At 37.6% G+C, this 12,892-nt stretch overlaps 1 protein-coding gene across 5 annotated transcripts in view; it reads left to right on the top strand.

The window, feature by feature from the left end:
- LOC119156560 (neuroserpin) overlaps positions 1 to 7,295 on the top strand; it is a 51,772-nt gene extending 44,477 nt beyond the window's left edge. For 4 of the 5 annotated variants that reach the window (XM_037406419.1, XM_037406421.1, XM_037406420.1 and 1 more), the window contains exons 7-9: positions 3,146 to 3,232; positions 4,503 to 4,592; positions 6,364 to 7,055. In XM_037406419.1, the coding sequence (XP_037262316.1) occupies positions 3,146 to 3,232; positions 4,503 to 4,592; positions 6,364 to 6,440 (254 nt within the window). In that variant the 3' untranslated portion in view covers positions 6,441 to 7,055. Of the gene's footprint in view, positions 1 to 3,145; positions 3,233 to 4,502; positions 4,593 to 6,363 lie in introns of all 5 variants that reach the window. The other variant, XM_037406418.1, reaches the window with a different exon arrangement.
- The last annotated feature ends 5,597 nt before the right edge of the window (positions 7,296 to 12,892 follow it).

Genomic DNA, 12,892 nt, shown 5'->3' with positions numbered 1-12,892 from the left:
TAAGCTTCAGATTGCTCCCACACATTAATGGGTTTCTAGGCTAGGGTGCTGCAGAAAACTTAAACTCTGATACCAGATCTCCATGGGACTCTTCTGAGATGCTAACAAATCATTCTGGTTCTGAAAAAACTCTGAATCAAAGAAGCTACTAGAGAAAAATGACGTGGTAGTAGATACCTAGGTAAGCCCCACCTTATCCACAGTGAAAGCCATAAAGGAAATATGTATAATAATGCCAAGATCTGTAAGATATTGAAGTACTGCAGTCAGTGACTTCACAATCACAAAACAGGGCAAAGAGGAGACTACCTGAACGTTCAGTGACAACATTATGCTTCCCTATGAAAATAGGTTAATTCACTTCAGGGAGAAATGAATGAGAGGGATGTGACAGTGGCAATAGAAAGAGAGGAGTCTAGAGAAAGTAAATTGGGATCTGGAATTGTTCTTTTCACCAACCAAGGACAAAGATATCCAGTGAAGTGAAAGGCAACAAATTGAAACCAAATAGAAAGTACTTCTTTTATGGAAGACTTAACCACAGAGATGTTTGCTGGATATTCCTTAAGGTCATGAGTTTGGTAGGATTAAAAAAAAAAAATTGCTTCAAAGCAATCAAAACTGTCTGTACTGCATTGAATAAAGGCATTCTATATTCTGTGGATTAGAAACTTGGTTTAGGTTATAAGGCACATGCTGGGTGAGAGGATGTGTTTCTCTTGTAAGTTGTGCTGTAGTTTTCATCTGTAAGGCTTCTTGTATCTTCTGAAGCCACAACAATATTATAGTTATTATTATAGTATTATGTGAGTCTCACAGTGTGCTAGACTAATTGGATGTGCTGGTCTCAGCTTCAGTGGCACTTCTTTTATTCCTGTCAACAAAATATTGCTGAGGTTTTTTTAATACTCAGACCCTGAATATACTTACAAGTAGGCCTAATACTATACCTGATGTACCTGAAGGTAAATGTTAGCAGTGTTCATGCTGTCTGAATTAGGGTCGTCTATAAGCTCATCAAGCGGAGACCAGTCTTCTGAGGGGCTAAGTGTTCTGACCAGAAAGGTATGTTGGGAGTACCATAAACAACACCCACACTATGCAAAAGAAAGCATTCATGATGAAAATACAGACTATTGCTGTGAATATTACAGGTCACAGGAGCAGACTTAAGCGCTGTAATAAAAAAAAAATGTGATTGAAATACATGATTAGGCTAAGTGGGCATTTCTTTGTTTGTTATTAAACATTAAAAAAAACCCACCACGACAGAATTTAAGATAAAGAGCTCCAAGCCAGCATTTTTCTGTAAATGCTGCAAAGTTACTGTTTTCTTTTGCTTTGTGCCATATAGCTCAAATGCTTAGTAGAGCTTTGAAATGGACTCAAGCAAAGATAGCAAAATACAGCTGCATGAAAGGTAAAACTTGCAGAATTGACCAATAAACTTACCAAGAATCCTGTTAACTGACATGTTTACAAAGGCAGTACGCACGTAGCCTGAGACATGCACAACAAGAATTCCAGAAGTGCATGGGTCAGTCACCCTTTTTGCCTTGGGTATCTATCCATTATCACCTGTGTAAATGTTCTTGCACATCCAGTGTTTGTTTTAAAACATTTTTGAAAACCTGAGTTTTAATGGGTCCATAATGGAATGGAAGCTTTAGGGGATGACTATTTAACACTTGATATTAATATTTAGTTAGCTTGTGGTTTATTTTCTATGGGTAATGCTTGAGGCTTAAAGGTGATATTAGTGTTGGAATGCAAGCACGCTGTGTTTTCAGGTGGCCTTTCACTTAACAGTTAACGAGACAAAAGCTGTAAGAATTGTGCTTAGTGTTCAATATAAGTAGATGTTCATGTTCCATGTTTTGAAGTAACACAGAAACTTTATCCTAGCTTTCAAGATAGTATTACTGAAAGCTTGGAACTGAAGCCTAGAACTAGTACAATATTTAGCAATCTAGTACATTTTACTACACATGATCCCAAAGGGAGTGATTTGAGGATTTTGTTGGTGAGATTTGAGTTAAGCGGCTGAACTAAGAGGTCTACTTCAGTTCTGAGTGTATGTAGCATGAGTAGTATGAGATCTACTGGGGAGAGACATTTTAAACTGCTGTCTGTTGTGGGTTTGGCTTGCATTAGTACTACGACTAGTGGCTGTTGTTGTGAGAGCCAAAATAAATGGGCAAGAATTAGATTAATAGTCCCAAGCTTTCCCTCCTTAGTCAGCCTTCAGCTAGAGTTTTGGTGTTGAACGTTTCGTTAAGGATCAGAAATTCAAAAGGGTCTATCTGTCTTGCTGGGGTGATTAGATTAGATTTTTCACGGTTGTGTATCTCCCTGTTGAGAAAACTTGTATTCCTTTCTTAACTGCCAGTTGGGCTCTGTCATTACTGGGTATTTTATGCAGTTACAATAAATGTATATCTAATCCTTGTTATGTCTTACCAATGAAACTTAGTCAAACAGATTAAATGGTCTTACGTGCCTTGCTTCCTGCAAGGTGCTGAGTATTCCGATAGGTCTGATCATTTAGCCACTGAAGAAAAGTAATGAAACTGACTTAATCAGGGGTAGGCTTGGACCGAAATTAAAATACTGGCAAAGAAGGATGGAAAACAAGACTGAGAAAAACAATTTCCGTGGTGGTTCTTGTAATAAATATTTATGTTGAGCTTCTTTTAAATATAGTGTCAAGGAGAAAGAAAATACCTGATTTTCCTGGAGGAAGTCGATATTGCACCTAACACAGAAATAAAATTCTTTATGTAGAAATACTTGCCATATAATGCCATAATCCTTTTTCCCAATAGTTGCATTTAAAATCTGGAATACAAGACTGTCTTTTACTTGATCTGGTATACCAGTGCTCTAGGCAGTGCCGAGCTATTTTAATATCATGCATAGTGTAGGAGAACGCTATAAATTTAAGCAAGGTAAGTGTGCTATTAGAGGTATTGGCAGAAGGTATTTTAATGCAGCTGCTATGTACAAAGCCCTTTCCCTTCCCTACTTGGTACAGAAGGTGGGTGATAGTGATGGGGTTTTTGCTAGTGTTTGTTTTTTGATATTTATTTTTTTAATACTTCAGTACTGTTGAGCCACTTGAAATATGTTTCCTTTTCTTCTCCAGATAACAAGGAACTTTACCTTGCGAAGGCATTTCACAAGGCATTTCTAGAAGTTAATGAGGAGGGATCGGAAGCTGCTGCTGCCTCAGGTACCTGAGAGAAAAAGAGAAAAGCAGAATAAAATCAGATGTCTGCTTACTCTTTGTAAATTAATTTTTTAAAACTGACTTGCTGTACAGCCAGGAAAACTAAATAGCATGAACACAAAGCATACTGCTTTTCAGAAGAGAATTGTGAAAGTGAAAAATGTTAGCATTTTTTTAACATGATGTGTTTCACAAAGAATTTTCAACATCCTGTGCAAAATCTTTTTCCTTATTTTGCTTCTGATTATTAGGAAACTACAAACTACAGTTTGTATTTTCTTCATGGGAATTCAGCATTCATAACTTTTTATCTGCTCATTGAGATGGTCAGAGGCATTTGATCCAGAATAATTAGAAGGAGTTCTCAGTTGTTGCAATTGCATTTTAATAAGTTCATATATAGTAATGCAAGACGGGAAGGTGCTAAATGAGAAAACATAGCTGGCTCATATTAATGCTAGGAGGCCAGGTGGCTGGTTTATTTGGTTATCACATGCTTTTCCTAAAAAGGAGTTACATTAGTTGCCAATATGCGTCTTAGGTGATTTCTGATTGCCTCTACTTGTACCAGTCTTTGAGGAAAGGAAGAATTACTTCTCTCATGAATATCAGTAACTGAGTTGCATTGTAACATTAGTATGGACAGAGGTTGCTGTCATGCATGAGTCTTCGTTAGCAGTGCAGTGAAAATGTAAATGAAACACCAGGAAATATTATTATTTAATAATGTCCTGGAGAAATGCATACATCTTAAAATAAAAATAACAAAGAGCCAAATTCTGCCTAATTCCCAGCTAATTTTATTTTTAACCTTTGCATTATTTAAGGACTCAAGCTAAAAGCTGTAAGATCAGCCCATTTCATTGTTGCATGTTCCTTAGTTATTAAGGGTTACCTTTTACTATCAGCTGCAGGCTTGGAGCTGTTTAAAACAGGTCAGCAGTGCTGTCTAATATAACGCATTTTCTTTCTACAAGTGAGCAGGAATCATAACTCCTCATAAGGTTCTGGATCTTAAATTTTATAAGCTGCTCCCTCAGCCTGAGAAATTGTGCCGCTCTCCATTGTTAATCATTCTAAAGGCATAAATAGGCATGCGATTATTCTGTAGGTCTCTTTCATTTTTGGTTAGATTTTTCATGCTATTTCTTGATGCTTAGTGCTGAGAATGTGGGACTTCACTGTCTGCTTGTGAGCTTCACATTTCTCATGAAGCGCAGGAGAATGTGCAGTGATATTTAACAAGTTGCCTATGTTTTTTTTTTCCCTTTAGGAATGATTGCTATTAGCAGAATGGCAGTGCTGTATCCCCAAGTTATAGTTGACCATCCCTTTTTCTTTTTGGTCAGAAACAGAAGAACAGGTGAGAATATTGCAGACTTGTGCACATTTTTCACAGTAAATCAAGTATACAAAAGAATATAGCATATTGTGATCAATCAACTGGCCTTGTACTCTGAATTTTCCATAATTTGTCCTAAAATACCTAATATTGAAAGACTCACCTTTTTTTCCCCGTTAATGTTGCTTCAAGTAAGACACCAAAACCTGATATAATCCTGAAAAATACTCACAATTATGTGATTAAAATCCCCAGGGAAGAAAACTTCACCATTTTTCTTCAAAGAATGCAGTGTTACTGCCCTGAATATCCATAATCATTGCATTCCGTAAGAGCTTGGCTGTAGTAAGACTAGTGAGATATATTCCTGGTACCAAATGATTTGCATAATGGACAGATATTACAGCTATGAATAATTCTATGGTGCTCTTGAAGTGTTAGGTGGCAGGCAAGGGATGAGAGCAGCACTTATTAGCAAAACAGGCAATGATTAAGTAATTCCTTAGTTTCAAAATTGTAATTTGTCATAATGATGTGAAGTGTCTAGATGACAAAATACTACCGTGAACCCAGAGAATATCATATGGGTCTCTGTGTTGTGATGCCTTACATGTTCTATAAGCAAACTCTGGTAAAGTTCCGTTTGATGGGTTTTTTCTCTATTTGAGATCCCCGTCATAGGTATCAATGCTTATTAAACAATTTTGATTGCAGTAATGCTAGGTAGGGTCACTTGTGTGCAAGGCATGTTCACAGCTCTTAGGGTTTTGGCCAAAACTAAGTTGAGTATCCTTGCTGTTGTAGACATATAATTAGGCAAAAATGTATCTGGGAGGAGGGTACCTGCCCTTTTCCCTACTCAATATACAAAAATCTCCCCAGAAAGAAAAGTTTAAATCAGAACAGAGTAGAGCGTGGTAGCCTTGGGGCATTCTTAATGTTGCACAAGCTTTGTTATTGCATGTAGAAAGAGGAATTGCCAACAGCTATAGTTAAAGCCTAAAGTTTAGTACTAATCTAGAAATCTAAGGTTAGAAACCTTTTGGAAAAGATCTGTGATGGTTGTTCTTCTCAAGCATATCCTAAGAGCTCATGATTTGTGTTTAAGCAGGTTAGATAGAAATGTATAAAATGGGAAAGATGTAAATGGTGATTAAATAGCATAGGGGAGCAGTAGTCATATAGATAATTCCTTCTGGTTTGCATGCTCTATGTGAGGTAAATCTGCAAACTCCAAGTATCTATCTATTAATAATCATTAAGTGATTGGTGCAGAGCTTCTGGGACTCATTTTTAACTCTGTGAGGAATGTTGTCCAGCAGCACAGGCATGTGAGGGTCAGAAGTGATCACGAAGATTGCTCTGATTAGGCATTCACACAATTTAAGGGTAGCTGCTACCTTTGGAGCCCCCCAGCCTAGTACTGTGTCATAACCACTTGACATCAGTGGCAGCACTTCATGGGCCTTCATCAGAACCATTGAAATGGAAGTGAACCTTTGTGTTGATTTCAGGGTGGGGGGGTTCAATCAAGCCTTTAGAATAAGTAGAGGGGCACTGAAATGCAGAAGATTCACTGTTCTTGTCTGTACTGTATCAGTGCTGAATACAAAGAGGTCCTCTTCTCTAAGGCTGTTGATCCATTGCCTTTCATAGTTACCAAGTTCTCCGAGACATGTTCCTATAAAAACTGTGCATTATATGCTCTAGAACTTACTATCAGTATTCATCGCTTTATAACCTCAACTTTTCCTTTTGGTTCTGACACTTTCCCTTCCCGCTTTTTCCATAGGTACTGTGTTATTCATGGGAAGGGTAATGCACCCTGAAGCAATGAATATAAGTGGCCATGAATTTGAAAAGCTTTAACAGCCACCAACTGCCAAAAAGAGGAGATAAGCACATAAAGTTTGAAGTTAATATATTTAAGGTTTGCTGTGTTTTTCCCCAAGATATTGTTTAAAAGGCTTTCAGATGTAACTGCGTGCAAATCGGTTTCCAGAGGAAAGCTTACAGTATTAAAGTAATGGTTCTATTTCTGTCATTGTGATTGCCGTGTCCTTAAAATAAAATTGTGTACATGTCAACAACTGTTTCTTGTTCTAGTGAATTGTAAAGCAAAAAAACTGCAAACCCATTATTCGTAATTTTTTTACAGTTGAAAGACTGACTTGATCAATGAGACAGGAGTGGAATGTGTGCAGCTCTGAATAATGCAAATGGCAAACCTTGATGATAATTTATAACGTTGAAGAACTACATCTGGAAAATGTGATCTCTTCCTGTTCCTGTAAAAGTAGTAAATAGACTCTGATATGCTGTCTCATCAAAGTTGATGAAATGAATTAAACCTGGTGGATTTTATTCTATAACTGTGTTAGGCTTTGTGTGAACTCTCCCACATGTGATTCTAAAATGTTGCTTTTATGAATGCTCCTGCATGTGACTCTGCAATTGACCTCCAATAAAATTTGATCGCATGAATATTTGAGACTAGTCAGTGTAGAATAGCTATGTATGTGACTGAAGTAAAATAATTGAATAGTAATGTCATTTGTGTGGACATATTTTTCTCCCTCAAAGTAGTTGTTCTACTTTAACCTAAGCTTTGCAGTATCTCCCTTCAGGGGGTCTGGAATGATTTTTCTCAAAGTAATAAAACCCTTAATTCTGAGTGTCTAAAAATGTTCTATTCATAAATAAATGTCTAAAGGAACAACATAATCCTTTTTATTTCCTAACTGTTTATTGAGAATAAACTGACAGAAGAGAATGGCACATACCACAAGTAAATATTAGCAGAGGAATTAGTTGCTGTTTCCATTTGCAAGAGGAGGAGAAGTACCAGTTGTCACCAGAGAGGCATGTAATTATTTCCTCCCTCGTTGTGCAAAATACAAAAAGAACAGAAGTTATTTAAAAGGTAAGAGAGAATAGGAGAAAAGAAGGGAGGAGCTCTTGAAACAGGTCATAAATACAAACTTTTGGATAATTGGGTTTCTTCTCAGCCAATAGTTTTGTCTTTTGAATTCTATGGGAACAAATGTGTGTTGGCTGAACTGTAGTTATAGGCTTCTCTGGCATACATTCATTTCAAAACAGCATAGATACTGCTCACAATTTGTGCAAGGAGAACTTCCAAAATCTGACACACTGTTCACTTTTTTTTAATATACTGCTGGTGCAAATCATGCAGGTCAAACTGCAAAGTGATGGATGTTCTCTGTGGAGACTGGTTATGCTCCCTCAGAGAAAGGGCATTTGAACATATTTCTAACCCTGCGTCCTTGAATTGTTTTGTTCTGTTGCACAGAAGATAAATGGAGCTCCTTAGTGTATTGCTGTTGCTTATTACCCTTAGTCTATTATAATCTGGACTTGGTGAGACAGTTTTTGTATTCAAATTTAGACTAAAGTTGTTATTTTCATTCTGTATAGCTAAAAATGTTATGCTTGGGGAAAAAAAGGGAGTGCTGCTAAGAAGGAGCAGGGAATAATTTTATCAAGGCATAGAACCGGTCTCACTGCAGGTAAAACCAGCTCCTTTGACATGGGATTACACCAGGGCTGGTTCTTCATGTTTAAATGATTCTATGAACATCACCTACTGTGTGTAAAAGTGACCCGTATGCTAAGGATCTCTTCAGGTTTTAACCTTACGGGAGCCTGATGTTTTAGCTATTAGCATTTTTTCAGGCTAATTTTGGAGGTGTTCACTCTGATTTGGAAAGACATGAGAAAGCAGATGACAACCTGCAATCATGTTTATTTTTGGTCCAATGAAAGTTCTTCCTGACCAATTTTGTGTTTTCGTTGCATTAGTTCCTTGCGGCATAGACGCTTCATACCAAGGAAAGGACTGAAAATAGATTTGAACAAAAGCTATGGAATTATGGAAGGACAGCTGCCAGTCAGAAGTATTTGTAGAGGATATCAGGCAAGTGCACAGACTTCCCTAGCAGTTAGACTGAGCATAGGTATGAGTGGAATGATGCAGAATAGCATGTTCAAAGTCTGATTCTGAGAATTGCCTAAATGGGCATACAGAAAAAACAGTAGAAACAGGAATGCAAACGCTAGTTATTTCACTTGATACTCTCCTAGACCTTACAGATGCAACCAGCCATTTTAAGTTTCTTGAAAATTGAGAATTACCTGGTTTTCAGCAACCTGAATTGATTTATTACCAAATTGTGCAAAGATGTTGGTTGTAAACCACAATAAGAACAGCTCTCAAACAATGCTTATTTTCAATAGTCGTAATATCTGAAGGATTGTTGCCAGTTTATTGAGGTATATGAATACTATCACATTGTGGGTTTTAATCTAGATTTTGTATAATCTTCCTTTCAGAGATGATGTTGGTTTTTTTGAGACAAAACTAGCAAAGGAATTTTGTCTTTGTTTGGAATTTTTTTCTGGCAAGGGGAATTTGTCAATAGTGGCTCATATGTGGGTTTAGGTGTGTAGTCTTAAAAAATTTTCAAAATTGTATTTTGTGTTGGAGGCTATACCAGGAAATAAATTACTGAAACTTCTATAATTGTGCTGTGTTAGTGACCCATGATATAACACGCTAGTGAAATTCTGTGGTGCGGATGGAATTTAAGCATGAGATGCAGTTGCCTAATGCTATCATCTTCTCTCTTGCATACGTGTAGTGGAGTCCAGGTGGAAATGCTTTTCAGAGCTGCAGTTGGAATGAGTACTTCCCCTACAAATCCTTTTAGTAGTAGTGCTGCCACTGGAGAATGACTTATTTAACTATGAAGATCCCACTTGTACATGACCTTGAGCACCAGTTTTTGGAGGTTAATGCTATACTACCTTCAAACAAATACTTGCAATGTTGTATAGATTAGAATGTTTTTGTTGCTGCTCCAAACACTCATTTTCATTGTCCTTCCACAAGCCTTGATGGTAGCAAACAGTTGTGTCAGTTTCTGTGGATCAAATACATGATGTTCCTCAAACGAGTAAGTTCTTAGTGTTGTACCAGAAACAAAAAATTAGTCAAAGCTTTTGTGGCTGATTTTTATTTTTCCATGATGGACAAAAGAAGAAACCACAAGATGTCACTCTATCCTAAGAAGCTGAGAAGTACTTTTCCACTGATGGTAATCCTATGGGAGTGTTGGAAAACTAAATGTCCTGAATGGGACTTAAGTATATGTGGGTCTTGGTAAAATCAATGAGAGTTTCTTGAGTCTGAGAGCATAATTAGACCCAGGTGCCTGGTCTAAACCTCAGAAAAATACCCCTGCTTTGTTTTGCAAGCTTTTCTTGATAACAGGTGCTGGGTTAAATTCATTGCCTGTAGGGGAATTTTTATCTGGTTCCTAGCCTGCATAATTGCATTGCCTGCTTGGTGTGGGTGAAATAAAAGGAAAAGGTTGTTCCTTCAACCCATTTCCATGAACAGCAGTAGAGCTGTACTGTGGTTACTTCAGTGTCAATACTGCAACAGGAGATGTATTTTCTTGACCATGAGAGAGAAATAACTAGGTTTGAAGTCATTGATATGGTGGCCCTATTATTCAGTTATTCCCTTTTGTTTACCTCTTATTTTCCCCCCTCCCTTGCTGCCTTACATACAGTCACTGGAATTTCTGTGTGAGCAGATTCCCAGCGTGTTTTCCACCTGTACAGCAAGGTTACGCCATAGTCAGATATTCTCTCTTCCTGGGGAGGAGGCAGTGTTGTTCCTATGAGGGTTTTCTAAAAAAAGACAGCTAAAAGTGATGTTTACAAGCTAATTCTTGATGGATTAAAAAGAGGTGGATGATTTATGCCTAAAACCCAGTGCTGGGGAGGAGGAGAACAGTACTTTAGTAACCCAATTAATACCAGCAAGAAGGGAGTTGACTTCCTTTTGTGAGATACTCTGCATTTGCTGACACAGCTGATGAGAAATTGTAGATGAATTTAGCTTGTAAAACTGTTTGCAGTCTCCAAGGATTTTGAATCAAGCTGCAGTAGTTACAGAGGTCCAGACAGAATGAAGACTGCCTGCTTACTGTGGACCTTTGTTAATTGGTTCAGTAGCTTGTCTTTGGCTTCCAGCTGGCATTGGTTAAGGTCTATAAAATAAAGTTACACATGAGAAACCATTTGCAATACACAGACACAGTTGGTACTGTAAAACTCAGGAACAATACTACATATCTGTTACCCCCACCTACCAGGGCTGCTTTATATAGCACTGCTCTTGGAACAACATCCACATGACTGTTTTTCATTTTACAACATTAATTAGAAGCCTGAGTCATGGACCAATTGCTTTAGGCATTAAGCAAACTGAATAAAATGACAGATAAAAGTCATGTAATAAAATGCAGTTTAAAGCACGGTTTATAGACAATAGCACAGTGCCATGGCCAAAGCTGTAAGGCTAATAAAGGATATCAGACTTACTCACAGTCACTCTGGCAAGCAGGTAAATGGAGGAAGGGGGTGAGGATAAATGTGCTATACGAGCAATAGGTGAGTCTCAGCTCCGCTTGCTATTTTAGAAATTGTTCAGGCTCTTTCAAAACACCGTACAAATGCAGCCTCCAAACTGTTAATGGCTGTGCCTGGAAGTCAGGCAGTTAATCATTCGCAGATAGGTGCAACTCCAAACAAGCTCAGCAAAGCTCAAAATGTTGGCAGCTGTTCCTATAAAGCATAGTATGCAAAAGTCTTTACAGCACTCTTCACTTTCAACTGTGATCATATAGTCAAAGTTTTTTTTTTTCTTAACGATGTGTTTGTGACACTGTGTTCTGGAAACTGGTCTGGCAGATACTGGTAGTAAAATACTAGGTCTACTAGGACCTGGCTGAGGGAAAAAGATTGAAATTGTTTCTGCAGCTAGGGAGTTTAGCCTGTTGCCTGAATTTTTATTTTTGCAGCCACGTTGAATCACAATATGAATGATGTTTTAGATACGACTTCTGCTTTACTGATAAGTTTTTCTCCTATCTCTCTGCCATAAACACACATCATCTCTTCCCAATGGAAGAGTCATCTTTTGGACAAACTGAGGGAAGAATGCCTACATAATTAATTACAGAAAAATTATTCTGTATTTATGTAGAAGTGCTTTTAAGTAAGGAAGAAAAAAAAACATGTAGAGGAAATCTGGATTGTGTCTGAATCATGTATTTTGTGCTCTCATTGAGGGATTGGAATTGGCCGTGGAAAAATCCTGTTTTTTCTTTACGAACAATATGTTTAGATGGGCTTCAAGTATTGTAATGCTATCAACAGAGCTTAAACCCAATCATAGTTTAACATTTTTAGTCTATTGACATGTATTTGTTACGAGTCATATTTTAAAACCAAGCAACTGGCAGTGCTGGAAATGCTTGTAAGTGGTAATGGTGTGAAAGCATTGCCTGAACAGAATGAAATAAATATGTCAAAACATGCTAGGAAATGAGAAACATCAGGAAGTCTGTCTTGCCCTGAAACATGGTGAGGATCATGGTCTGGGCAATGCCAAATCTCTCCAGTCACCAATAGTCTGGTACAAAAAGCCTGTTTATTTGAGGCTTTTGTCATTATCAATATACTTTGTAAATGGCATCTTCCTACAGGTAACAGACAGAAAGCTGGCATAGTTTGACACAGGAATTAATAAAATTTCTTAAGTTTATTACAAAAGAAATACTGGTCTTAAGATTCATTTTCTGTTCTGGGAAATGTTCTCTTTGGGCCAGGCTGCTGCTTGGAATTACCAGTGTGTAGTGACAGTCTGTTGTTTTCCAGGAGCAGGACCACATAAAACTTTCCTGCCAGCTCCGAACCAAGGATACATCTTCATCAACTGAGTGGCTATTAAAGCCCTCGGTGAAACCCACAGAGAGGTAAAAGAGACCAATTTTAATGTTGCTGCTCCCTGTTTTCTGTATGTGTCTCCACTTATTTTTCCTCTGCAGATTTTCTTCTTGGTCTAAACAAAAAAGAATCCAATACAACGTGCTACAGTTTTTAAGCTTACTTCAGATTTTTGAACAGAAATTATTTGCAAATTGTTGCGATATTTCAGAGCTAGTCTTACTGCTACAGTTTCATAGGATGCAAGCTGAACAGACTAACCTTGAATACTTTTAATTCATTTATTTTCCAGAATTGTTCCAGTTTTAGTGTGCATACATCTATAGAACAAAGTATTCTGAGGAGGTGATCTCTTGATTACTGACCTTTTGAATCATAATGCATGTGGGACAGAGCTTGGAACCATGAGTAAAAAAGCTTGCTTTGTATTGAGTACTTGCAAAAGCCAAGGATGTTACCAGTTCTTCCTCTTCTCTATGATGATTACAACAAGGTAGGCA

The sequence above is a fragment of the Falco rusticolus genome, chromosome 13, assembly GCF_015220075.1.
Source record: "Falco rusticolus isolate bFalRus1 chromosome 13, bFalRus1.pri, whole genome shotgun sequence".
NCBI classification, from domain to species: Eukaryota; Metazoa; Chordata; class Aves; order Falconiformes; family Falconidae; genus Falco; species Falco rusticolus.
Note: the sequence above shows the minus strand (reverse complement) of the source record. Positions and strands in the feature narration are given on the sequence as shown.